The sequence below is a fragment of the Calonectris borealis genome, chromosome 11 (genome assembly GCF_964195595.1).
Source record: "Calonectris borealis chromosome 11, bCalBor7.hap1.2, whole genome shotgun sequence".
In the NCBI taxonomy this organism is placed as follows: Eukaryota; Metazoa; Chordata; class Aves; order Procellariiformes; family Procellariidae; genus Calonectris; species Calonectris borealis.
The window spans coordinates 17499008-17526269 of NC_134322.1; the positions used below are offsets into that span (position 1 = coordinate 17499008).

The 27262-nt window shown below is 39.2% G+C and overlaps 1 protein-coding gene across 1 annotated transcript in view; it reads left to right on the forward strand.

Moving 5' to 3' along the window:
• TJP1 (tight junction protein 1) overlaps positions 1-27262 on the forward strand; it is a 170506-nt gene that overhangs the window by 113717 nt on the left and 29527 nt on the right. Inside the window, exons 3-9 of the mRNA XM_075160235.1 lie at positions 12283-12339; positions 18567-18691; positions 18910-19012; positions 20451-20730; positions 21321-21424; positions 22171-22339; positions 22702-22846. Coding sequence (XP_075016336.1) covers positions 12283-12339; positions 18567-18691; positions 18910-19012; positions 20451-20730; positions 21321-21424; positions 22171-22339; positions 22702-22846 — 983 coding nt within the window. The remainder of the gene's footprint in view (positions 1-12282; positions 12340-18566; positions 18692-18909; positions 19013-20450; positions 20731-21320; positions 21425-22170; positions 22340-22701; positions 22847-27262) is intronic.

Below are 27262 nucleotides of genomic sequence, written 5' to 3' on the forward strand. Positions count from 1 at the left end.
GTTGAGATTCAGAGGAAGAAATTTGGTACCTATAAAAAGAAAAAAAAAAAAAATCTTACTACACAAAGTGACATATTTCTTCATACTGAGATTTAGGGGGGAAAATACCAGGAAAAAAACCCTGCAGAAGTCTGCAACTACAAAAGTAGTTGTCAACTGCTTCTACCAGGCAAAAGGCAGTGTGTGTTTGTTTGGAGTACCTGCATTTCAAATACTAATTTCAGAAGAATTTGGTAAATTAACAGTAAAATGTATTGTTTTGTTGTGGCTGTGTGGGCTTCAAAAAACAAAACAAACAAACAAAAAACCTCAAACATTTTAAGGAGAAATTAACCTGTGTGTGCTGTTGTTTTATTGTTAAGCTGGAAGATGGCAAGGCCATAATTCTGCATCTGTAACTTGAACTGTCATGCAAGGCTCTTAAATGTGTATTTGGTCTGATTGATATTTGAAAACTTTGAGTAGTACCTTGGGAAAAACAACCCTGCTCTGTCTTAGTGGGATACTGTTGCCTATCCTGAGGCTCTCATTTGACAGATCTTCAGAGTATAACAATCTAAAACTGACACGGTGCAGTGGTTGGTGACTAGGTTATGATTTTCTGGATTAGAAACAAGGTAAGAGGCGTTCTGGTTTAAAGTGAGGTACTTGAATGCTTTGATTGCTGCTCTGATGTCTGACTTCATGTTGGTAATTTTTTGGTGGCCATATCTTATACTTGTGTCCTTTTTTGCTTTGTTTTTTTAATTAAAAAGCAATGGTCAGGTACATAAGCCTAATTTAGGTTTCTTACATAAAACTAACACGGTATGATTTCGTTTTCTGTGGTATTGATACTCTTCTCCTCCCCCAAGGGAAAAAACAAACTGGAAGAACTCAAACTAATATTCTTAACTGAGTGATAAAACAGTAACATCAAGCTGCATATAAGAGCAGGGATGGAGGCTGTGTCTGCAGTTGGATGATTGGATTTGGTTTCAGGAATGTGCTGGAAATGTGACTTATGTAGAATCACAGAGTAATTAGAGTTGGAGGGACTCTAGAGATCAGCTAGTCCAACCCTCTGCTCAGAGCAGTTCTCACTAAATCTGGTTTACAGGATAATTGCAGAACAGCGAGGTCAGAAGGGAGCTGTGGAGATCATCTAGTCCAGCCTCCGCTCAAAGCAGGGTCAGCTACAGCAGGTTGCCCAGGATCTTGTCCAGTTGAGTCTTGAACACCTCCAATGATGGAGATTCCACAGCCTCCCTGGGCAGCCTGCACCACCATTTGACCACCCCTGTGGTTTTAAAACAAACCAACCAAGCAGGTAATATCTGATTGGAATTTCCCATTCCAAGTTGTATCAGTTGCTGTGAAACTGTGGTCACAGCTGTACACTTAAAGAGCTTCACTTGTATACTTCAATATAACTTATTTTACTTTGATGTGAGGCTGTAGTTTGAGCTTTTATGTTAACAGGGCTGGTTTACAAACCATGCCACTGGCAACTGCTGTCAGTGGAGTTGAAATGAACTGGTGGGGAACTGATAAAGGTAGAAACGACCACATACATAAGTGTAACACTTGCACAAGCGTAATATGAGGGAGAGGGGTATTTTTGAGGATGGAAACTAGGCGGTGTGTGCTGCTTAAGCAGTTACATGTGCTAAAAGAAGTGCTTTTCAAGTTGCATCCTGAGATTTGAAGAATTAAAATATCACATTGAGTTTATTGAAGATCTTGAAATGTTTTGAAAAAAAAAAATCAGATCTGAGCTGAAGTTGATCTTCAAATAAAGAGAAGAGATATACTTTCAATTACATATTAAAAACTATATTCTAATTTTGAAATCTTTATGTCCTAATAATACTGACTTAGGTCAGTGTGGCAGAGAAATGATTTAAAATAAAACAAAAGCAAAGTGCAAGCTATCTGTGCTTCCCTTTGGCAACATGACTTGGCGGGGGGGGGAAACATGGCTTACCACTTTGCTTTTTAGCCTTTCTGTTCTGTTGTGATTTTGGTTCCGTTTTGCTAGCATACTGGCCTGGAGTAGTGGTCTGTGAAATGCTACTTGCCAGCGCTTTGGAGTTTGTGATCCTACATGATTTCACTGCCAGCTGGAAAGCAAAATGGAAAGAAGCAAACCAGACAAGGATCCCAAATTTTAAAGCACAGTTTTCCCACGCCTTAGAGATCATGAAGCTAGTAAGCTTTGCTTAGCTGCTGGCTAAGCAGTGCTACTCTTGAGTGGTACTCTTCATCTGAAGTAACTTGACCTAAGATCATGTGAGATGTATGTGCGTTTGGGTCTTACATTCTGGTTTGTTTTGCCTTCTTATTCCTGAGTGTCAGTCTTCTGCCATTCAGGGATAATGGTATTCACTAGGCCTGTATCATAAACACTTCTATAAATACTCAGATTTAACTGGATCTATAATCCAGTATTTAGTTATTTCACTAAAATGCAATATCCCCCCAAATTTCTGCATACTGTTCTTGTTTAGGGCTTTTCTGGAAGGAGGGTCTGCCCTTTTTTGTATTGAGCAGCAGCAACAACGACAAAAAGGTTTTATGACCCCGGGAGATCAGATAGCTGTCTGTGATGTGTGAGGCTTGGACCTGAGAGGCCATTCCGGAAAAGTGAGTCACACTAGAAGAGAAGTTGGGTATTACATGGGATGAGTTAAATACTGAGCTTTATTTTTTTAGTTTGGAGAGAATAGTGCCCAGAAGTCAGAGCAAAAATGTCTTGCACAAAAATTCATCAGGAAAACTAGGAGAAGAGATATTTTTAGATATATGCAGTATCTACTTGTTCAAAATACAGCAAGTAATCTCAGGAATTTTAGAGCAGGAAGCAGTGGAAATTGTATTTAGTAAGATAGTATCCCATGGAGTGGCATGTGGTTGTGGAAGCATAGGGATAATTGAGTGGAATGGTGAAACCGCCTAGCTATTATTAAAAATATATATATAAATAACGTTTAGTCCTAGTCTTTCTTCTCAAGGTTGCTATTCATGATGTAAAGATGACTTCTGTTGACAAGGCAGTAGGTATGTACTATTGTAGTAGAGACTTTGTACTTCTAGATTGATTTAACTAAAATTAAGTTCATTTTATTAACATGCAGTGTTGAGAATTCTGCTGGGTGTTGTTTTTTTTTTTTAAACTTGGATTGCATGTTGTCATCGGAAGACCGGCTTTAATAATGGTGGCCTGTTGAATAGACAAGTGTTTGGGAGGAGTGGAACTCTTGACTAGAGCTTGGGACCCATGCAATGTATGAAAGCGGGCGGGTGGGGGGGCGCAGAAATTTACGATGCGCACTGCTTTACTTTTAGGTGTTTAGTACATCTGCTTGAGAGAATAAGGTTAGTGTTTCTGTTTCCAAAATAGATGGTTGATGTCACTTTCATGGATGTACATTCAGACAGAAGGTGAGACTAAAGACCGACTTCTCAGCTTCAGTGGTGAATGAGAAATTTTTTTTTTTATACAGATCTTGCAAGAGAATGCTTTAGTGGGTGTTTTCTCCTCCACTTAGCATTGCTGTGTAAGTGAGATAATCAAATAGCATCAGGTGCATGTTGTTTGTCTCTGCAGCAGTCCCTGAGCTGCTCTGTCTGATCTCTCTTGAGTCTTTTCTCAAAAATACATTCAGGGAAGCAGTCTTTCCTCCTCGCAAAGAGAGATGATCAAGTGAAAAACAAGGATATAGGCTGCTGACGAAGTCTAGTACAGAGATACCACAGTTCTGAGTGCAAACAGCCAGCTTTAGCAATGTGCAGTTTGCTGTGTTTATCCTGCCTCAGAGTACCTTCCTTTTTGACTCTTTGACGCTTCCTCTTTGACTCTTTGACGCTTGCTGTAGTAGTTGGCTTCCAGTATTTGAAATAGCTCAAATATCTCTAAGGTACTCTGTGGTGTAGATGTGTACGTGTATTGTGTATGTTGTATAAGACAAAGCTCTCGTTTCAATTGATAAAATCAATCTGATAATAGGATTCTCTCCTGGTTGCACTAATCACAGGGGAACAACTGTTAAAAAAATCTATTTCCCCCCCAGTTAGCTGAAGCTTTTGTGATAAGACAATTGAAGGGAATCTGTTGGAATTTAAGGTGGCTGTAGTTTAACTAGGCAAGGACAAAGGTGAGTGTCTGTAGGAATCATGGAATCATAGAATCATTAAGGTTGGAAAAGACCTCTAAGATCATCGTGTCCAACCATCAACCCAACACCACCATGCCCACTACACCATGTCCCTAAGGGCCTCGTCTACACGTCTTTTAAATACTTCCAGGGATGGTGACTCCGCTACTTCCCTGGGCAGCCTGTTCCAAGGCCTGATCACTCTTTCAGTAAAGAAATTTCTCCTAATGTCCAGTCTAAACCTCCCTTGGCACAACTTGAGGCCATTTCCTCTCATCCTATCACTAGTTACTTGGCAGAAGAGACCAACACCCGCTTCACTACAACCTTCTTTCAGGTAGTTGTAGAGCGCGATGAGGTCTCCCCTCAGCCTCCTCTTCTCCAGGCTAAACAACCCCAGTTCCCTTAGCCGCTCCTCATAAGACTTGTGCTCCAGGCCCTTCACCAGCTTCGTTGCCCTCCTCTGGACACGCTCCAGCACCTCCATGTCCTCCTTGTAGAGAGGGGCCCAAAACTGAACACAGTATTCGAGGTGCGGCCTCACCAGTGCCGAGTATAGGGGCACGATCACCTCCCTACTCCTGCTGGCCACACTATTTCTAATACAGGCCAGGATGCCGTTGGCCTTCTTGGCCACCTGAGCACACTGCCGGCTCATGTTCAGCCGGCTGTCAACCAGCACCCCCAGGTCCTTTTCCTCTGGGCAGCTTCCCAGCCACTCTTCCCCAAGCCTGTAGCGTTGCATGGGGTTGTTGTGGCCGAAGTGCAGGACCCGGCACTTGGCCTTGTTGAATCTCATACAATTGGCCTCGGCCCATCGATCCAGCCTGTCCAGGTCCCTCTGCAGAGCCTTCCTACCCTCGAGCAGATCAACACTCCCGCCCAGCTTGGTGTCGTCTGCAAACTTACTGAGGGTGCACTCTATCCCCTCGTCCAGATCATTGATAAAGATATTGAACAATACCGGCCCCAGTACTGAGCCCTGGGGAACACTGCTCGTGACCGGCCGCCAACTGGGTTTAACTCCGTTGACCACAACTCTCTGGGCTCGGCCGTCCAGACAGTTCTTTACCCAGCGAAGAGTGTACCTGTCTAGGCCGTGAGCCGCCAGCTTCTCTAGGAGAATGCCGTGGGAGACAGTGTCAAAGGCTTTACTGAAGTCCAGGTAGACCACATCCACAGCCTTTCCCTCATCCACGAGGCGGGTCGCCTGGTCATAGAAGGAGATCAGGTTGGTCAAGCAGGACCTGCCTTCCATGAACCCGTGCTGGCTGGGCCTGATCCCCTGGTTGTCCCAGACATGGCTCGTGAGCGCCCTCAAAACCAACCGCTCAATGATCTTCCCCGGCACCGAGGTCAGGCTGACTGGCCTGTAGTTCCCCGGATCCTCCTTCCGGCCCTTCTTATAGATGGGCGTCACATTGGCGAGCCTCCAGTCATCTGGGACTTCCCCAGTTAACCAGGACCGCTGGTAAATGATGGAGAGCGGCTCGGCAAGCTCCTCCGCCAGCTCCCTCAGTACCCTTGGGTGGATCCCATCCGGCCCCATAGACTTGTGAACGTCCAGGTGGCATAGCAGGTCATTAACTTCATCCTCTTGAATTATGGGGGGTTTATCCTGCTCGCAGTCCCTGTCTTCCAGCTCAGGGAGCTGAGTACCCTGAGGATAACCGCTCTGACTACTAAAGACTGAGGCAAAGAAGGCGTTGAGTACCTCAGCCTTATCCTCATCCTTGGTGGCAACGTTCCCTCCTGCATCCAGTAGAAGATGGAGATTCTCCTTCCTCTCCTTTTGTCATTAATATACTTGTAAAAGCATTTTTTGTTGTCTCTCACGACAGTGGCCAGGTTGAGTTCTAGCCGGGCTTTTGCCTTTCTAATTTCCTCTCTGCACAACCTAACGCGATCCCTGTACTCTTCTTGAGTTGCCTGCCCCTTCTTCCACAAGTGATAAACTCTCCTTTTTTTCCTGAGTCCCAGCCAGAGCTCCCCGTTCAGCCAGGCCGGTCGCCTTCCCCGCCCGTTCTCCTTGCGGCACATGGGGACAGCCCGCTCCTGCGCCTTTAAGACTTCCTTCTTGAAGAACGTCCAGCCTTCCTGGACCCCTTTGCCCTTCAGGACTGTCTCCCAAGGGACCCTCTCGACCAATGTCCTGAGCAGGCCAAAGTCTGCCCTCCGGAAGTCCATGGTAGCGGTTTTGCTGGCCCCCCTCTTTACTTCACCAAGTATCGAGAATTCTACCATTTCATTGTTGCTAAGCCCAAGCCGGCCTCCGACCACCACATCTCCCACCAGTCCTTCTCTGTTTGTGAACAGCAGGTCAAGCGAGGCACCTCCCCTGGTGGGCTCGCTTACCAGCTGCGTCAGGAAGTTATCCTCCACACACTCCAGGAACTTCCTCGACTGTTTCCTCTCTGCCGTGTGGTATTTCCAGCAGACGTCCGGAAAGTTGAAGTCCCCCACGAGAACAAGGGCTAGCGACTGGGAGACTTCTGCCAGCCTCTGGTAGAATATTTCGTCTGCCTCCTCATCCTGGCTAGGTGGTCTATAACAGACTCCCAGCAGGATATCTGCCTTGTTGGCCTTCCCCCTCATCCTTACCCACAAGCACTCGACCTCGTCATCACTACCATTGAGCTCTAGACAGTCGAAGCACTCCCTGACATACAGGGCTACCCCACCGCCTCTCCTTCCTCGCCTGTCCCTTCTGAAGAGCTTATAGCCATCCATTGCAGCACTCCAATCGTGAGACTCATCCCACCATGTTTCTGTGATGGCGGTGTTAGAAACACCACAGTGCTCCAACTGAGTGCTGAAAGATGCTGTGTGTAGGGAGATGACCTTTTCATTCCCTGCTCTGGGCTGGCTGAGGAAGATTCAGTTTTCTTTTCTGAACTTCCTCAGGAAGCTGTTTGTTTTAGATATTGACTTTGATTATTATTTTTTTTTGGTGAATGATAAATATCACCGCCTAGATACCCAAACCTGCAGAAATTCTTGTAACAGTTGCAAATGCTAATTGTTACAATAAGCACTTTTCATTCTTGTTCCCACAAGTGCAGTCAAAATGTATTGATTCTGCATTTAATCTTTAAAACTGTCAAGTTCAATAGCATCCTACTGCTGAAGTGGACTTCCCCAAGAATAATGGAGAATTAATTTTAGAAGCCAAATAGAAATGCAGCAAGATAGATAAGGCATATGAATGTCTGGTGTGTCCTTCTGAAGACACTGACTCTAAATATAAACTTATTTCCTTCTTTTGATACAGCCCCTTACCAGTTCTTCTCTCTTCTCTTTTCTTTCATGTCTTGAATAAGAAAACTATTTCTCAAGGTTGTTACGATTTTTATCAGGACAATTAAGAATGTTTTTAGAACATGAGGCTGCAAGCTTGGAGTGAAGATAGTGTTCTTTATATGGTTGAATTTGTGATCTGGTCGTTCAATTTCTTGTAGTTTGCTTGCTGTGGTTGAAATGGTTAGAGCAGGGACTTGGGTCTGTCACAGATAGCTTTCCTCTCCATTGTGTTTTGTGGAGAATAGAAACAATACGCCCCCTGAGGTGGCAGAAGTGGTTGGTTCATCTCACTGTCTGCAGGACAGCTGTCAATGCTGATCCACAAAACCAGGTTTGTAAAGATACTAAAAGTACTTTATTGCTTCCCACAGTAGGTTACTCTTGTGTTGGCCAGAAGAATATCTGAAAATCTGCCTTCTCTAAGGTAGATACCTGAATATGTTTTTCTCTGAAATGTAATAATCTCATTGTTCTTGGTGAGAAATGTGTGGAAATGTATAACAGTAGATATTTAACACTTATTGTTTATTCATAGGATATTACTGTTGAATTTTACTAAGAAATAAGGTGATTGGAAACTCTTTTGACCTCGTGTGTCAAAACTTGATCATAATTGAGCAAACAATTGCTTAAAATCTAACTTGTCATTCTTGACACACTTAACTTATTTTAACTGAACTGCTTTTCATAATAAGAAAGATAATTCCTCTAGTAAGTCCCCCTAGACTTGCAAAGAAACATTGGGAAACTATTCTGGCTTTGATTTCAAGAATATGTAGGAGCTTTGGCCTTAGTCTGAGCTCTTTCTCTAGATGTAGAAGTCTAAAGAAGTAAGTGTTATCCTGCAAAAAACTTTCTTAGGAACCTTGCATTATTTTAGGTGTAAAATACTAATTTCTGTGGCTGTTGTTCGAATCTTTCCAAATGTGAACTTGAACTATCTTTTCAAGCCCTTGGGTGGCTCCAGTGCTGCTGCTGCTAACAGCTTTTCCAACTGCAGTAGAGGTAAACTGAGCAATGCTATTTGCAAACGTGACAGCCTTGCTCAAACTGGTAGCCAGTGAGGCTTTTTTTTTTTCCTTCATGATGCTTGAAGGAAAAATCTTGGTGCATAAGTACAGAAGTAATCCTTTGGGGAAATTCAATCTTATGTATGTGCGCATGTACCCAGATGCATGCGTGAAGGTAAGAGTGTATGAGAAAAGGCATGTTTCTAAAAAAGAAAATGAAAACCCCAGCCGTTGAGAAGCAGGAAAGAAATGCAGTGAGAAGGGGAACAAAAAAATGTTTGTTGTTGTTTGAAGGACCCTTGTAGCCCACAAAGGGAGTTTTCTGGAAAGATGTTTACTTTGATATGTTTATATCTCAGGGCAATTTCAAAGATGAAAAAGTTCAACAAGATTTGATACTTCCAAGATTGTGAGCAAATGATAAGTTGCATTACTGCCATATTGATGAATTGGAACTTCATGTATGACTTTATCATTTAAATAAAAATAATAAAAAAAACCAACCCCCAGACACTTCCCCTGGCCATATACAGAGCTGGGAATGCTACTAGTTGTTTGTATAAGGGTGTTTAAGATTAGCTTAATGAAACTCTTCATTTTAATAAAGCATAAGCATAAAATAAATCTTTTTTCCAACACTGAAGTCATGATACCATCATTCTCTTTCTATTCTTTTTATTCTTAATACATGTAGAGAACCATAGGTAACATAGATCTAGTATCTGGAGTTTACAAAGTTCAAATGCTGTCAGTTGTCCTTGCATTTCAAAGATACTTAATGGTCTCTGTTAAGTTACTCTAACTCTAGACTGTAGCATCTTAGTATTCTCATATATTCCTAGTTTCTGGGGTGTTAGGCTGTATGTATTTCTCAGTTCCTGCTGAGTCACCTTAATTTCCCCTAAGTCAGTGGTGGGTGACATTATTTGGGGTACCAAGCTTGGCACCAGCAGTCAGCAGGGCTGGCACCACCACTGCAGACCTACACTGCCTGTCCCCACCCCTTAATTACAAGCAGTGTTTGCCATTTCTAGAGTCTTGGGAATTAAGTCCTTACAAGATTCCTGAAATTCAAATGTTGCATGAAAAATAGAGCACTTTGTGAGTATGGTCTAAGAGCAGCATCACAACAGGGATCTCAGCTGGTGGTAGCACAAGCTAATTCTTCTGCCTCAGTTGTCAGTGCTTTGTAGGGTGAGTACCTTCACAGGTCTTCACCAAACTTCTCAGTCTTTTGTGAGTGCAATTCTTTACAGTTGAGAAACTACCTCACATAAGCATTTTGTGTCAAAGCCAACTCGCCTCAGGCTGCCTTTGAACTGTTTTCACTCTTCTTGATTGGACTGTTGGGGCATGCAGAAAGAATGAAAATAACGTATTACTTGGTTTGCTATCTAAGTAATGGATATTTGATGTTTCTAAGTCTTGTGAATTTGAAATGAATGTATTACAAAAATCTAGGGGAGGTGGTAGCAAAGATGAGTAGAGGAGATAGTGAGGGCAAGAAAATAGAGAACAACAAGCAAAGAAAGTGGAAAGACTGAGCTTCTACAGAAGGGAAAAAGGCACTAAAAATGGCAGCCCCAGTCAGTAGATTGAGCAGTGAGCACCGTGTCTAGTTTTAGAAAGGCTGGTGAGTTTGTGTGGATGGGTTTTTTTGGGGGGGTTGTCTTGGTTTTTTTGTGAGGTAGTAAGTCTTCTCACAGTTCGGAAGCATGTTACATAGGTAACTTCCATTTTTCTTAATCATTGCTTAGGTGTTTTTGTTATCTTACACCCCTCTGACTCTGGGATTGCCAGTTCTCCCAGATCCACTGGGAGTAGTGCTTAGCTGGTTAAACTGGGTTTTATCGGTCTCTGCCATATCCAGAACCAGTTGGTGTGTTTGCACCGTGCCCTGTGTACCAAGCTGCAACAGGGAGGCACAAGAACTCAGAGCCATTGAAATTTGGTACCTCGTTAGCCAAGTAGTGCAAACTGTGCTGTGCGAAAGTGCCTCCGACTGCCGATGCAGTGTTGTACCTGTGTGGCATTGCCAGGACAAATGCAGTAAGTGAGCCAGTCAGGTTAACTTCTTTGTTGATAATTGCAGGTAAAAGTGAGGCAGCCTATTTCAATTAAAATGTGAATTGCGACTTTTGCAGTCCTTTACTGGATTCCTGTTGCACCTTTTTCTCAACAGGAGCTACTTGAAGCTTTTTCTTTTAGAAGTTTACTTGCAGAGATAATTCTTCACTTGCTGACGAGGTATTTAGCCTGAGAAGCTCTCGCCAAAACTAAGACAGAATGAGAGCATCAGGAATAGGGAAGAAAATCAGTATTCATTAACCGTTTTAGCAAGCAAAACATTCTGGTTTGTTTCAAAGATGGCTTTGTGTGTGTAAATTGTACTGTTTTAATATATATTTGATCTACTTTTAAAAAGCTGGGGAGAAATAATCTAATGCTGGGGTAGAGTTGAATAAATTTGTAATGCAAAGGAGTAACATTTAGTACTGAATGGAGGGGAAAAAAAGCAGTTTGAATTAAATATATCCCAATTAAGTTGCACCAATACTTTCAGGAGACATGAACCCTGAAAGAGAAATGAGCAGTAATGTGCACATCCTAACCATTGAAATTAGAGCACAAAACATGGAGGAAAAAAACCCACAGCTTTTTGGGGTCATGAGAAGAAGTCACTTTTTAAACCTAGTTGCAAATTCTGATGTTATGAAATTGGATAAAGTTTTCAAAGGTATTGATTGTGAGAGTAAACACTCCTGCTGCTGTTCTCCATCATAATACAGGACTGGATTAAAAATTAGGAGTAGTTTTTGTTGTAGTGGCTGAGTTACTGCAACTGAAACAAATTAAGAGTAAAGTAGAGTTTTAAAAAAATCAACACTCCCATATTGCAGAGATGTTCTTATTCTGATTCTGTGCTTTAGTTAGTGGATTGCTTGCTTCTGAGAGGGCAGGGTATGGAGCAAAACACTGGGCATTTCCTCTGGAAAGGTAGAAAATATAGTAGCAGGATAGCAGGAGACTTCATGCTGTTCGCTATGTATCTCCTGCTGCCTTTCTGCCTGTTTTCAAGCCTTTGACTATGGTAGTTTTTCCTCCTTCATACCATCTTCTCCTTTCCGAATGTTTGCTTGTTGTGGCACATTAAGTAGTGCAAGTGTCTGCTCTTTTAAGCAGAAATGCAGGTGTGTAAATATTGTCATAATGTTACTGTTTAATCTAGTTCCCTTAGAGAGGACCACCTTTATTTCTGCAGTGCTACTGTTCACCAACGAAATTAGCCTACACTAAACTGTGGAGTAAATATGACCTATATGCATAATACAGTAGCACAGGTACTGTAATATATAGCTGGGTGTTCATGAATTAGTGGTAATCTGCATACACTTAGAACAAGCAAAAGGAGAGTGTTCACAAAAGTATGAAGTATGTAAGTTAGACTATAAATACAGCTGATCACAGTGGAAAACTGAAAGTGGGCTTTGAATCAACTTCATTTACTATACACTTAATGAGCAACCAAGAGAGCCTACATCACAAATGCTTCTTGTAGTCCTTCCCTTTAAACTTCAAGTTCTGAAATATATCATGATTAGAAATCTATTTTGCCTATTCTTCCCGCTGCCCCCCTTCCCTAGGAGCACAGGAAGTTCAGATGTGACATATAAAGACAGGAAATGCGTAACAAATGAGCCAGCCCTACTTCTCTGCAGCTATTCAGTATGAATATTAATGTTACTTTTGAGTGTAAGTTTCTATTTGTGGTATTATACAGTTGTTTAGTACAGCTGTTGACAGTGAAGTCTAACCTTCGGCTTTTTTCTCCTTAGAGCACAACAATGGAAGAAACAGCTATATGGGAACAACACACAGTGACTCTTCACAGGGTAAGTTCATACAATTGGTTGTGTGTGCCTAATGCAGGATACTGGTAGCTTTTGAAAACAATAGGAAAAAGCCAGATGTCAGGAAGTAAAAGAAAAGGAAACTGTCATATTCCTTTGTTTAAATTTAGAAGTGTTGTAAAAGCTCCATTTGATAGTAGCTCTATTCGTTTGTTGGGTTTCAGAGATAAGCCTGCCTACAAATAACCATGCCAGAAACAGAGCTTTAAATTACTTCTGTACGTAACTGAAAGTAGTTAGAAATCTCATTAACAATTGTGCTGTAACTAGACTTACATGTTTTAAAACTTTATTTGCAGGGGCATAAAACAATGTAGTTATGTATAAATAAATGTGTTCAAAACTGCCTTATTTGCTTGCCACTTTCTTAAATTAATGGCTGAAAATAGTGGTTTTGGGTGGTCAGATATGCACCTGTCACAAAGGGATGTGCACTAGGAATCATTGAATAGAAAAACAGCTTTTACATTTAGACTGACTTCTCTTATTTGAGTTACTCTTAAATGAAATTTACTTCTGTTGTAGTTATTATGAAGCTGTACAAGAGAGGCAATAAGGAATGAGTTGCTTAGGGAAAGTCAGAACAAGGTGGGATGCTATTTCTGGCAGCAGCTTAGTATTAAAGCGGCCATGGAATCATGGCCCAAATAGCTACATTCATTCCAACAAAAGGGAGATGCACAAGAGTGTTCTCAAGGGAGCAAGTTACATCATTTGCCTTCAATTCTTCAGCATGGAATCAAGGCATTTTAGAGTCGTAGCATTGATCAGATGAATGGGCCCTTGTGACTAATATGTGTAGGAATAGATCAGCTGGTCAGATAAAATGTTAATTCTCTGTACAAACCTATTATCTGTTGATTCTAATGAGTTTAATGTTGTTGATTCAAAATAACCATTGTAGTACCTGCCCTCTTAAGAAGAGAGCAGTTATGCTCAGTTTGAACAGAAGGCTGTCTAACAAAGTACCCTGTCTCTAACTGCAACCATATGTTGAAACAAAGTATAAGTAAAAACAAAAATGTGTAGTGATACTTACCTATGCTACTCTTCAAGCTTCCAAAAATTTTTAGGTCAACAAGTTCTTTAGCAAGAAGTATTATTTCTATATGTAATTGCCCTTTGTTTTCTTCTTGAGGCTGTCCAGTCATCCCTGGAACCTGTGCAAACTTAAAATTTTTTACTCGTATTACTGATTAAATCAGTACTGTCTTATATTCAAAAACAAACAAAAAATACTGTAGCAATACAAAGTTGGCTAGTAGACTTGATGATAGCTTAGTTTCTCTTGAAAGAGATATTTTTCTGCTTAATTGGAGCAGTAACTTCAATGAAACCTGAAACTGATGAGTTCAGTCAGTGCACAAAGGAATAATGAAATGCTGCAGTATGGTGTTACCTTGAATGAATTTTGAAATAATAGGTAGGAACTTGAAATCATGTCTTGGTTGCGCTTGCAGCATAGTCAAAGTCCTTGTGTAGTATAGAAGTGAAAGTGTGATTTGATTATAATTTTGATTATGATATTTTATGTGCCAAACTTCTGCCAACTGCACTGGTTTAACTGTTTTGTAGCTGAGTAAGTATCTCATTTAGATGCTGAAGGCTGATGGCATGTACTGTTAATAACTTTGATAGCGTTAATTTAGCCAATTAAAATCAAACAAACAATTATTTCCATCTGCCAGGTAACAAAACCAAAACTCTTATGCTAATGTTAAGCAAATTGATGCTTAGAATTTATCATTAGCACTGGGAAAAGGATTTAGGAGAGCGACTGCATATTTGCCTGTGGGGTTTTTGATTTTGCTTTTTATTTGTGACATTCTTGTAGTGTTTGATTATCAAGTAAAAGAGGTTATTCAGTTTAGTCGGAAGGAGTGAAATGCATCCAGATCTTGGTTATCCTCAAAGATATCTAGAAGTTGATAGACTTGGAATAGTCTTGAAATGCCACTCCGAGTGATTGTGGAATATTTTCTGTGTGAGTTTATCTGCTCCACTTGGCTGAGCTGCAGAACTGCTAGAGACCATCTACTGTGAGCCACACAAAAAACATTTTGGAGAACTGAACTTGCTTTCTCTCGTGAGGCACACTAAAAAGTCCCTTTGATTTTGGCTTAGCTGAGGGCAGTAAGCTGGCTGTGAATGGTGGAATTAATGACATTTAACATGTGCTGAATTTCTATGGGGTAGATGCAAGTCAGGCTTCATGTTACTGCCTTCCTGTTTTATTGGTACGCCTGTAAAGCTCTTGGGATTCACCAAACTTTTTTGTACGATCTGTCAGTATTTACCGTCAGAAATGAGGCTAGGCCAGTCATTGGAAGAATCTGATCCAGAATAAATTTGTCTAAAACCTCAGTAAGTCCACCTGGGAGAGGCAGAGAAGTCTGGAGTTGGTGTCAGTCTAGATCAACTCTTATCTCTTCACAAGTACCTGCTTAATGGCAAGCAGATCTGTTGTCCCTCCAGGTGCCCCAAAGAAACTATGTAATTGTGGTTTCTTTTTCCATTTTAATTGGTTTTTATTAATGGTATTTGATCAAAACTAGTTAATGAGTAAGGACCACTAACATCTATTATAATGAGCAGCCTTAAAAATAGGGGGGGAAATGCAAGTAGTTTGTTAGGTGGCGTGTGTATTAGCAAAGATACATAGAATATTCTTGACTACCTTTATTCCTGTTTTGAGACTCATTTTTATCCTGTTGGTAATTCCAGCACTGACAATTTTACTTTGTTTTAAGCCTGTGCTGTTCTCTACTGTAACTCCATTGCTCCTGTGTATGACAGAGTAGGATTCCTTTAACTCTTCTTGGGCTTCATAAAGGTAGCCAAAGTTGTAAAACCAAAAAACACTTTTAGTAGTAATCATCAAGTTTTAGGAGAGTAGGTATCACTTGTATGCAATTTCTTTCTGAAGAAAAAACAAGAGCCACATTAGCAGGTAGTATATAAGGTATTCTATCTGTGTAGTCTACTGATTAGCTTTTTTAACATGTTATAACATGTTTAACATTGTTATAGGGGGCAGTAACTGATTTATAAACCAATTAATGGCAGTTCAGAAGTGTTGTTACATACCTTGAAAAGATACATATTTTGTTTTTTGAACATGTTTCGATCCTGTAATGGCCCCTTTAAAAAGGGGATAGTATGGTATATAGACTTTGGAAGATGAGCCTTACAAAAGAGAAGGGGGTGCTTTACATAGGAAGTTCTTGTTGAAGAATGCAGCTTTGCTCACTTGTTTTGAAGGGTTTCTATCTATAACCTTTACTTTCCAGAGATGTCATTACAAATTAGGGATAGGGTATACTTAATCCTAGTAGTTGCAGTATACATGTGTCAGTTCAGGCACTTTGATATGGTTCAAACAGCAGATTTTTTTTTTTAAATCCATCGGCTTCAGGTATCTTGGAGAATCTGGAACAGAGCATATAAGCAGTCTGATTGTGCTGTGATTTAATACAGTTGGTTGGTGAATTCCAGCACTATTGTCAAAAGACTTATTACAAACTTTTTTGGGGGAGGAGGGGCTTGAACGTCTAACCAAGAGTTTTTGTTCCCTTTCTTTACTACTTTCTAACTTCCTGGACTGCTGCCTAGCTCTTAAGAGATTGAGTCAGTCTCAAGTTTAGTTAAAGCTTATCAGGTAGCTACAGTTTATCTTTTATTGAGAGATCTGGTTTTATATACCGAACTGTGAAGGACTTCAAGGACTTATATAGCACTTCATATATTATGTGGGTTTCTTCATACTTGGAACTCAAGTTCTCTGAGTCTGTGTGAGATGTGTCTCCTTTCCCTGAAGATCAGAAACCAGTATGTACATACCTTTCTGCTTCTCCCATGCTGCCTTACTGTGGGAGGGCAAAATAGTACAGTTCTCTTTCTTGTGTTGTCACTACAACATCTGACAGGTGAATTTGTGATGTGGCAGATTTTTTAAAAAAATGAGTTCTAGTTAAGATACATGTTTATATCTTGCGTAATCTGTAGTGATCAACATCTTGCTATTTCCAGACATGTCTAGAAGCTAGGTTCAGTTTTCTAAGGGTAGTTCAGTTTATCGTTTGTCTCTTAAGAAGATGGTAGGCAGCAGGATAAAATGAAAAGTAGTAGGCTGAGGTTTACTGGAAGGTTTCTTATTTGAGCTCTTAAATTTTCAAAAAGATTTACGGTTTTATTTGGAGTATTTCTTAAGGTTTTGATTTATGTTATTAGAAAGCCTTTATCTGACTTGTGGTCTTTTTTGATTGCTCTCTGTATATGAGACTGCATTGTTTCAGGGCTACTTGAAAAGAAGAACATTGAAGTATGACACTAGGCATCTTAATATTGGTGATTTGGTTTGCAAGTCTACTCTAAAGAAAAAAAACAGAATGGCAAACAGCAAGATAAGGTTTACAGTGAGTTTCTGTATCTCTGCTGCCCTTAGCCTGATGATTGTATTTCTTTTCATGAGTGGCGAACTATGAGAATCTTTTTTTGTTTATGGTGTAAGGAAAGATAGAGAACATGTAAATGAAGTTTGACATAAATGTCTGTGTTATTATCTCTCTTCTCCCTTTCCTTCACAAACCAAATATAGTACAAATTGAATTCTGCTTGTTAGAGCAATGGAAAACAAAGATGAAGCAGTAGCATGAGAAAGGGGAAATATTACTGTTTTGAAAGGGGTTTTTGTTACATATTTTCATAGGCTATTATATATTCTCTTTGTTGACTACTTAAAAAATAAAACTGAAAGAAAACCTCAACTCTGGTCATAGGAGTCATTATGGTCCTTCAGACTGTCCTCCTGAATGGCACAGGGTTTCACTTAGTAATTCTTGAATCCCAGCCATGATTTCTGGTTGATCTGGCTGGAATGTATCTTGAAAAGATGTCCAGTCTTCCTTTAATGAATTAAAATGAATGTAAAATAAGCAGTAAGGTGTACCCCTCCCCACTCCCCCACACTTGTTAGACTTGTTATTTTCTTCATACCTGGCAACAGTATTTGCTAACTGTTGAAATCAATTTCTGAACAGTGAATCTCCAAATCTTTGTTTTAATACTGTATGGTCCTACTCACTGCTTACAGGCTAAATCTGGACCATCTTTTTATGACCTCTATTTTGAGGGGAGAATAAGAAACAGGGTTTTTGAGCAGTAATTACTGTCTGAAAAGCCAGATGCAGACTGCCATGTTGCTTCTGCTGTCACTGTAAGGTTATGAAACTGATTGCTAAAGCTGGGTCATGTTTGTTGAAAAGTCTGAAAAAGAAAGGGTTAAGTCTGCCAGCATGGAATGTATGCTGTGTGAAATGGAGAGGAGGAATTGATTGAAACCTGATCTTTTCCATCCAGTGACTGTACTTTGCATAGTTGAAATTTTCAAAATAAATTCTTGAGCAAAATACAGCATCTAAACGGTAATACCCTTCTGACAATGTTTTCCGAGCAATGATGGAAGAGCTAGATAGTTTGCAAATCAGTTATATTTAGAAAGTTTATTTCCCACCCTCACTGCTTCCAGGCAGAAATGTAAGCATCATTGTTGTGTCTTGAAATATCTAACAGGAATAACTTTTCAGAGGCATTGACCTTGCTGTAGTGGCAGGTCACCCTAGAGGGAAAAGATTGAAGCAAATTACTTTTGTTAAGATGCAGATGATTTGCAAGTGCTGACAAGGTTTTGATGTATTTAATGGTACAAGTGATCTTGGTATTATTCCTAAGAACTGAGCCTGCAGTCATACTACTGTGTGCTGCGATTCTGTCAGTTCCTGAGCTAAGTGAGGTCAAGCTGGGTAAATACCATAATGTGAAACCTCAAGGAAAGTGTTGCAGGAAGTGGTACAGGTTTGAATCAGTATCTCAACACAGTGGTATGTATGTTGTGCTTACTGAGGATTGAGGTCTACTGATGACCACCTGAGGCCCAGGCCATAAAAATGCAAATGGGAGCTCTAATATTTTGCTCTTGGGACAGATTGGGTAGTTAGTCTGAAACTCTCGGCCTTCTAAAAGTGTTTTTTTTATTTATTTTTAATCTCTTTCCTGTTCTTGGATTGTATAGTATTGCATGATTCACTGATCCTTCTTTCTTCCAAAAAGTTGTATTCATCCCGTAGGATGTTTTTATGTTCGACACAGGAATGTGAATTGTGACCATGTAAATACTAGAAAGTAAAAATATTTCTCTTTTTACATTATAGGCCCCTGGATTTGGATTTGGTATTGCAATATCTGGAGGAAGAGATAATCCTCACTTTCAGAGTGGTGAGACATCAATAGTTATTTCTGATGTGTTGAAAGGAGGCCCAGCAGAAGGACTACTACAGTAAGTGCCAAACTATACCTGGATTCTGATTTGGAGGGCATTCATCTTTGTCAGTGGTTAGCTTAACCTCCTAATTGTTTTGCTCTCAAGGTACCTATCTATAACTGTTTGTATAGTAGGTTTATAATACAGGTGGTTTGTTCAGGGACACCCATTCCCCAATATTTTCCCCTTGGCATAAAGTATTTATACTGTGCATTGTGATGTTTTTCATTTAGGGAAAATGACCGTGTTGCAATGGTTAATGGAGTTTCAATGGATAATGTCGAGCATGCATTTGCTGTTCAGCAGCTGAGGAAAAGTGGGAAGAATGCCAAAATTGTAAGTGAATGTCTTGAAGATTTAAGCTTCCTTAAATTCCATAGCTATAGAGCAAAATTGAAATGGTGTAATGTCTGCTATGAAATACAAGCATGATGCAAGGTACTTGAATAATACCTATGTGATGCTTCAGGTTTAGTGATGATCGTGACATTTATCATGTGGGTCACTCAAAATTTTTTTTAAAATGTGAATGATGATGTTTGAGTAGTGTGGCACTGGATACTACAGACTCCTTTTCTTTATGGTAAAGTTCTTCTCAGTTTGCCAAAAGCTCAATTCTCAGCTTTGTTTAATATTTCTTTGCTTGCTTGAGTGCACTTTTATCAAGTTTTTCAAAGGCTGGTGTACGCTAAAGGACTTTACCCGCTGTTCAGGCACTAACATAGTTCTTTTTATGCTCAGTAAAGTTTGCCAAAATAAAGTATAATTACCTTAATTCCTATAATTTTGTAGGCTTATTCAAAGTGGTTGGCTTTTGAACTTTGCAAAACAGAACAGGTCATCACTAAAGGATAGTAATCCAGCTTTCTGTAGAAGTTTGAGATTTACGTTACAAAAAATAGAACGCAAATGCACAGTGTTTAACGATTTCTTAGTTCAGGAGAACAGACTTCTAGGGCTTGTAGGAAAGCTTTTGTTCTGACAGATTCCTAGTGCTCTTGTGTGCTTTAATACAGTTGCAAAAAATTGTGTTGTGTTTTGCATTTGCAGATTTAGCAATTCTTTAAAGCTTACACAAAACGTGTGGTGAGCTGTGCAGGGCATACACTTAGGTATTTGGTGTGTAGATTTATGTAGAGAAAAGCAATTAATGAAAACTTTATGGTATAACTTGGTTCAGTTCTGTAACACATAGCAAATAAATCTCTAAACAGGGTTGGGTCTTATTCTGGAACAGCTGTCTATATTAGTGCAAACCAACTTTGAACTTTCAGCGGGAATGTTCCCCTTCCTCTGTGGCTTGCATAAACATTGCTTTGGAAGATTGGGAGGCTTCAAAGCTGAGGAGAATTACTGTCAATAACACTGAGTTTACAGTAGATTACATGTTAGCAAAAGAAGTTTTTAGCAGTGCCAGTAACTGATTTGTGGGTTTAAGCAAAAGAGAGAGGACATTCAAATATGCAGCTCTGTGTGCTTTATGCTACAGTGGCTGTTATTCTTATCCTTTTGCCATTTTTGCAGAAGCAAAAAAGGACTAAAACAATGGTAAAAACAAACAAACCCCCTCCCCTCAAAAACAGGTTTCTAGTAATCTGTATTGATGAGTCTCCTGTATTAATTGGATAGAATTTTATAATGAGGATGCATTCAGAGCATTCACAAATACATCTGTATCTTTTCTTTTGAGTTTAGGGATTAGCTTGGCTTCTGACATTTAGTAACACCACTAGCATTACACAGCCAGCGGCTGATATCTAGTGTTTGGTTGTAGACTATCCGAAGGATGAAGAAAATTCAGATTCCAGTGGCTCGACCAGAACCTGAACCAGTGTCTGAAAATGAGGACGATAGCTATGATGAAGAGATACGTGATCCAAGAAGCAGCCGTGGTGGTCCAAGTGCCAACAGAAGGCATGAGAAGAGCTGGGTAAGAGATCGAAGTGCTAGCAGAGAGAGAAGCTTATCACCAAGATCAGACAGAAGGTCGGTTACTTCGAGTCAGCCTGCAAAACCTACCAAAGTAACACTGGTGAAATCGAGGAAGAATGAAGGTAACGTGTGTGTAATTCTCTTGTTAAGACTTTTGCTGGTTTTTAAAGGCCAACTGCTTCAGTCAGTGTTGTGTTAAGGGCTTCATGGACTGTGTGAACAGTGTTGTTAACAATTTGTTTGCCCATTTTACCAGTAGCTGGCTGAAAACTTAAAAACTGCTATTTTATTACTGGTGATATTTTTCATATTCCAAAATACATGTGCTTAATTAAGGGTAAAGTATTATATAGTGTAAACAAATCCCAACTGTGCACCTGATATCTGGTAGTCAGTGGCTACATACCTTCCGTATACTTCAGTTGTCTTCAGTGTCTGTCTTGTTTGAAAGAGGGAAAATTGTAGGCAGAATCTAAATTAAGCTATTGAACAGCAGCTATGATTACAGGCAGAGTTAGAAAAGAGATTGATACAATAGTAAATCCGTAGCGTAATTCCACTACAGTCCTTCATGTGCCAAGTTCATTCTCCTCTTTGTGTTTCCAGTGTAAATGTTGTGTAAAGCAGTGTTGTAAATCTTCAGATATCTCCCTCCTTTTTTTTACTGTAGCTTCATCAGTTTTCTTTTTTCTTTCATTGCTGTTATATAAAGAATATGGTCTACGGTTGGCAAGCCACATATTTGTGAAAGAAATATCACAGGATAGCCTGGCAGCAAGAGATGGCAATATTCAGGAAGGAGATGTTGTACTGAAGGTATAGTAAATCATGGTGGTGTTTGTTCAGAGGGAAGACTCATTGATATAACTGTTCTTAGAATTAGCTGTTTCTTAATAGCACGATTGTTGTTAGTAGAAGATGTATCTTTTTTTATTAAATTATTTCAAAGATCAATACATTTAAGAATAAATCAACCTCTCTAAGGAAGGAAAAATTATAAAGCCTTTCTGGTTTTTTGGTATTATTCCCCAGGCCTTATTCAGACAAATAGTGCCCACTGTAAATGCATAATAGAAAACATTTGGGATGGTATGTGACTTTGGCCCTATGTTCTTAGTCATGCAATATAAAGGTGTGGAATTGTGCTATTGAGCAACACTAGAACTTCAGGTTAAATTTTTATTTTTATAGAAATCAATATACCTAGGTATTTTTAATTCATACTAACAATTTTTATTTCAAGATACTGCTGTAAATGTGTTGGTGCAGAAGAACATAGCATTCCTTACTCTGCTGAGTATAGCAGTGCTGGTTTAAAAAACATAAATAATATTTTTAAATTTTGTATTAGTGGTGGAGGCTTTGTCTTTAAAACATGAAAATAATTTTCTGTATTATGTTATAGTTTGGAAAAGCCCAATAGTATTCCATTGTATTCTAGTAATTTGATAAATATCTCTAGCTATTTCTAAATATCATCACACAGAAAACCACTATCTTTACTGGAGATTCACTGTTTTTTTTAGTAAGCTTATATCTGTTCTTTTATTACTCTGTTCCAGATAAATGGCACAGTGACGGAAAATATGTCCTTAGCAGATGCAAAAACACTAATAGAAAGGTCAAAAGGCAAGTTGAAGATGGTTGTTCAGCGAGATGAACGAGCTACACTGTTGAATGTCCCTGATCTTTCTGACAGTATTCATTCTGCTAATGCTTCAGAAAGAGATGGTGAGTATAAATAAACTTGATTTCCAAAGGGAGAGAAGAATTCCCTGTGTTGTGAAGATGCGAAATACCTAAGTGGGATGAGAGGGTGGGGAGGAGAAGAGTTAGGAGCAAGATTGTTGTGTGGGTAAATTCTTGTTTGAATGTGATTGAAATCCACACCTTCAAAAACAGAGGAGAAAAAGATACAGTTCCTATTCTTGCAATTGTTTTTTCAGGAATATTAAGTTTAGTTGTTTTGAAATAATAAACATAGATTTAACATCTTCATAAAAATTCTCTGCAGAAGCTTATTTCCATTTGAGCAGGTCACGCCACCATTTTAATTACAATCATTTCATGAAAAAACAACTTTTATTTAACAGACATTTCAGAAATTCAGTCGCTGGCATCAGATCATTCCAACCGATCACATGACAGGCCCCGCCGCAGTCGTTCACGATCTCCTGACCAGAGGTCAGAGCCTTCAGACCATTCCAGACATTCTCCACAGCAGCCCAGCAACGGCAGGTGATGGCAGCATTGTATTATTTTTAAATCAACTATTTAATGTGACGTATAAGTTGTAGGAGTGCTTGGATTTATACAGTGTGACAAATGTGATGCAGAACTGTGGTAGTAGTAATATGGCATTCTTTCTCTCAAGAGATGCAGCTGATAATGATCCAAATTTTCTTAGACCTCAGGAGAAATTGAATCTTTAACTTCAGTGTTATTCCTTTTTTTTAAACATAATCTTAGAGCATGGCTGTATGCAAATTTGATAGTGATATATGTTATTGAAGCATATGCAATTATATTTTGGTTTTAGAAAGCAGTTAGCTGCAAGGATATTTGAGATGCCTAGTAGCACAGGCTATTGATGCCTATTGAATGTCCAGCCTGGGTAAACTTGTTGAAATCTTGCTTTATTTGGCATAGGCTTTTTATTTTCCTTACTAGCCTTCTTTAAAAGTTGCCTTATGTTTTTTAATACACTTAATTACTACAAAATAAGGTGTATTGCACAGCAGATTTAGCTTTTGGAATGTAGTTTTTAATAATTGAACTTAGTAGTGGGACATTCATTGTAATTCTGAAGTAGGTAAGTCTAATTTTATATGAATTCAGAGAGAAGTAATTTATTGTGTGGTTTGGAATTTTTTCTTCTGCCATGTGAAAATTTAGTCTTAAATAACATAAATCTGTCCAGTTTTGCATTTCCACAGTTTGTTGGAAATGAACATTTTAATTTATTGAAATAGAATTTCAATGTTGGATTTTAAATTCTACTAAATATTTGTAAGAGAAAAGTTTTACCTTCTGAGTGCTCATAGATGATGGAGCAAAAGTTAGAATTGATCTGTTGCAAATTCCAAATTCAGAGCCTGTATTTGAAGGTGTTTAGATGCTTTCAAAAATTCTGGAAAACAAATTGCAGCTGGCTGTTCCATAAAACCAAGATATACCTGATTGGTTATTAATAACATTTTGTTTGCCCAAGGGGAAAAATAACACTTATACTTTCAAGGTTTTTAGAGTCTTTCAAGGGTTAATAAAACTGCAAGACAGATCTTACCTGCATGTACACTTGGTTAGTGTTATGGATTACAGCTATTTTTGCTTCTCTTCCATGTATGTTGTTTGGAGGGACCACAAGGCATGAAAGTTTGTTTTCAAGTAGGAACCCCATATTAGTGGGAAAAACGTAAAAGCAGGGTCCCAGATGCAGGGATTTGATTGTGAAGGTTGTGAGGTCTCTGTCAGATTTAAAACCTTCTTAACATGCATTTCTAATGCAGTGTGAAAAGGGCTTGTGGAGGGAGGGGGAAAAAAATAATCCATCAAAACTGAAACTATGACTGACTTACCCTAGTGTTAGTGCTTTCCTGTACTGTTACAGTAGTTTAGGTAGATGGTCACTTCCTCCCTATGGACTACACTGTCAGAAGAATTAAATCCTTCCTGAGAAGGAACTTTGAAGTTATCTCAACTCTGAATGCATCCGCTGTATCTACTTTATGAACAAGAGCTACTTTGGCATGGATTGACTTCCTGTTGGGCATGTCCCTTTCAAGATCAGAAAATCTGGGCCCTGAGCCACATGAAGAAAAACATGTTAAAAGCAACCTCTCTTTATAGTGGTTATTTGTGCAAGATCAAATTAGTTGCAACTGTTTCATTTTTTTAAATTTGGTGAAAAATCTGGAGGGGGAAAAAAGCTTGAGAACAACAAGCTGAGGAAGAAAAGGTGCAAAAAGTCCTCAAACTGAGCTTAAGGAGGACATTAAAAATGTATTGAAGATAATGAGTCTTCATTTAGACCCTGTTCTGCCAAGTGTTTGTGTGTTAATGAGGAGAGAAATTTCAGGGAAGTCTTCTTGGTCCTTTCATACAAGCTTAACTACAGACTGACACTTTCAGGTGTGCACTCAAGTACAGAAATCTGCCAACAGACTTGCTTCAGTATTGCTTTGGGGTCTTCAGTGTTGTCCATCTTTCAGTATTCCGTACTGGTGCATACACCAGTGTGCCTGCAGTTTTCCTGGATATAGAATTGCTGTAACAATTGCTATTTGAACATTCTGTCAAAGCATTAAATAGCACTTGTAGTTTTCTTTAGTCCAGAGGAAGTTCACAGATGTCTCTTCAACAGTCTTTCTAAAACTCAGATTCTAGAACATATTGTTCTTAATTTGCTAATAAAAAGGACTAATTATGCTTGTATAGTTTTTTCACTTTTGGAGGATTGCAAATTATCCATAGTCAGTCTTGAAAAGAATCCAGAGAATGAATCTTGCAAATCTTCAGATACAGGTAAATACTCATAGCCCTGGAGACTTCGAAAATTTATAGCCAGCTGGTACTGAATTAGGTATGAAGTGAAATGTAAGGTATGAATATATCCTGGCTTTAAGGAGGAGCTCTCTGAGTTTTAAAAGATACATATAATTTTAAAGATATGCAGAACAACAACTGTTCAGGTAGAGGAAAAATGCATCTTAAATATAGAATGTCAGATAACATAAGGCAACTTTGTATAATCTGTTAAGAACTGTACTTAAAAAGCTAGAATGAGCAAAAGAGGTCTCTGCGCCCTAAGTTGGAGAGGTCTTGGGGTGAAGTACAGAATTGTTTACGTTGGAAAAGACCTTTAAGATCATCAAGTCCAACCGTTATCATATATACTCTTTCTTATGTATCAGTTTTACTGCTGGCAGTAACAAGTTGTTGAGCTAGATAAGCTTTTGATGTGACCCGTCCTGAGAAGTGGCATTTAGAGCCAGGTGCTGGCAAGCCTGCCACATTACACCTCCGGGCTGCCCTTTACCAATTGAAAGAACTCCCACTTGGCAACTCACTCTCCTATGCTGCCTTCATCACCTGGGTACTGTAATAGCAAAACCGTTTCCTAATATGTTTAATGCTTCAGCCTCAGCAAGAAAGATGTGGTAGCTTGAAGAAATCCGTTTAGAGGTCATCATTATTTCTGGAAGGATGAGGTTGACTTCCATAATACAGTTGTCAATTTGTATATAGCATGAGAGATTCATTGTTCTGTCCACTTTCAAAACAAGTTGAAAAACTGGAATATAGGGCAAAAATCAACTCTATTTTGAATGTACTTAGGAAGACGACTCTTGGCTCTTACTGTCTTTTCATGCTAAACAGTTTAAGATACGCTAAAAACACATTTGGAAAGAGCCTGCATGTTTGTATTTTTCAAAATTTTTTCTGTGCAAACAAACATTCTAACTGTTGTTGCAGACAATCTTTTTTTTTTGTTCTGAAGCAATAGCCACAGTTGATGGCACTAGTGTGTAGCTGACTGCATTTTGTGACTGAAGTTTATTTAAATATGCTTCTGTTAGGCATACCTTAAAAAAAAAAAAGGGGGGGATGGGGAAGGAAGTGAGGTAAAGCGGGCCATGACACAGCACAGATGTTAAACAATAGTGTCACAGTGCACACAGTGAACAACACTTTTGTCTCTTGGGAAGTGCAGCTGTCAGTTTTTAACAAGTTTCCATCACCTAGAACCAGTGACAGCATCAAGTTGTTTCCTCTATCTTGCAATATGAAATATTCAGTGCTTACTGGACAATTCAAGAAAAATTCTACTCTCCTGCTGTTCTGATTTTTCCTTTTTGTTCTATCACAATTGTGTTGCTATCAGCTTTTTCCCGTTTAAACTTTGTTGTCTTACGTAGAGTAGAACTGACCTGTCGCAGGCATTTTATTTGGCAGGGTGTATTTGCCTACATGCATAGCAGTAGCCCAGTCTAGAAGCATATTGCTTCAGGTGTTCACCTGACTATTTTGTGCTATGCTCTCAGCGTCTGTATTCTAGTTACTGTTCTTGAGAGCTGTTTTCTTCCATGTTTATGCTCCTTTTTGATATATGCAGGTATAAAAGCAGCATAAAATTACAGTGTTTTTTGGACTATGTGGAGAGGAAGTGTAGAATGAACTCTGTCCCTGTGTAGTAACTGCAGTATTCTTGGCCTTATTTTTAAAGCAAAACAAGATACTACTGCTTTGGAATAACACTTCTGTTAAGCATTAGGACATGCTTGGAAACAGCATGTAGAGAGGGCTCATGGGGAAATTTACTGTACTATCTCATTAACTAGTGCTCATTACCCGAAAATCTTTGGACGGGGAGGGGAATTAGTTGTAGCTTACACTACTACAGGACTTTTTTGTTTATAAGAAACTTAGTATGCATTTAAACAGCTAAATGTATGTGTCTGTTTTTAAAGAGCTAGGAACTATTTTCAAGGGAATGAGTAGTCCACTCATATTTTAGTCTGGTGCGGGAAGTAAAATACATAAGCTTTTAGCTTAATGTACTTAATTTTATGTACAAATGAAAATATGCTGGAAATCTGAAGGAGGAATAAGAAAATTTTTATTGGTGAAGTTTGGGAACAAAGTAGAAGGATA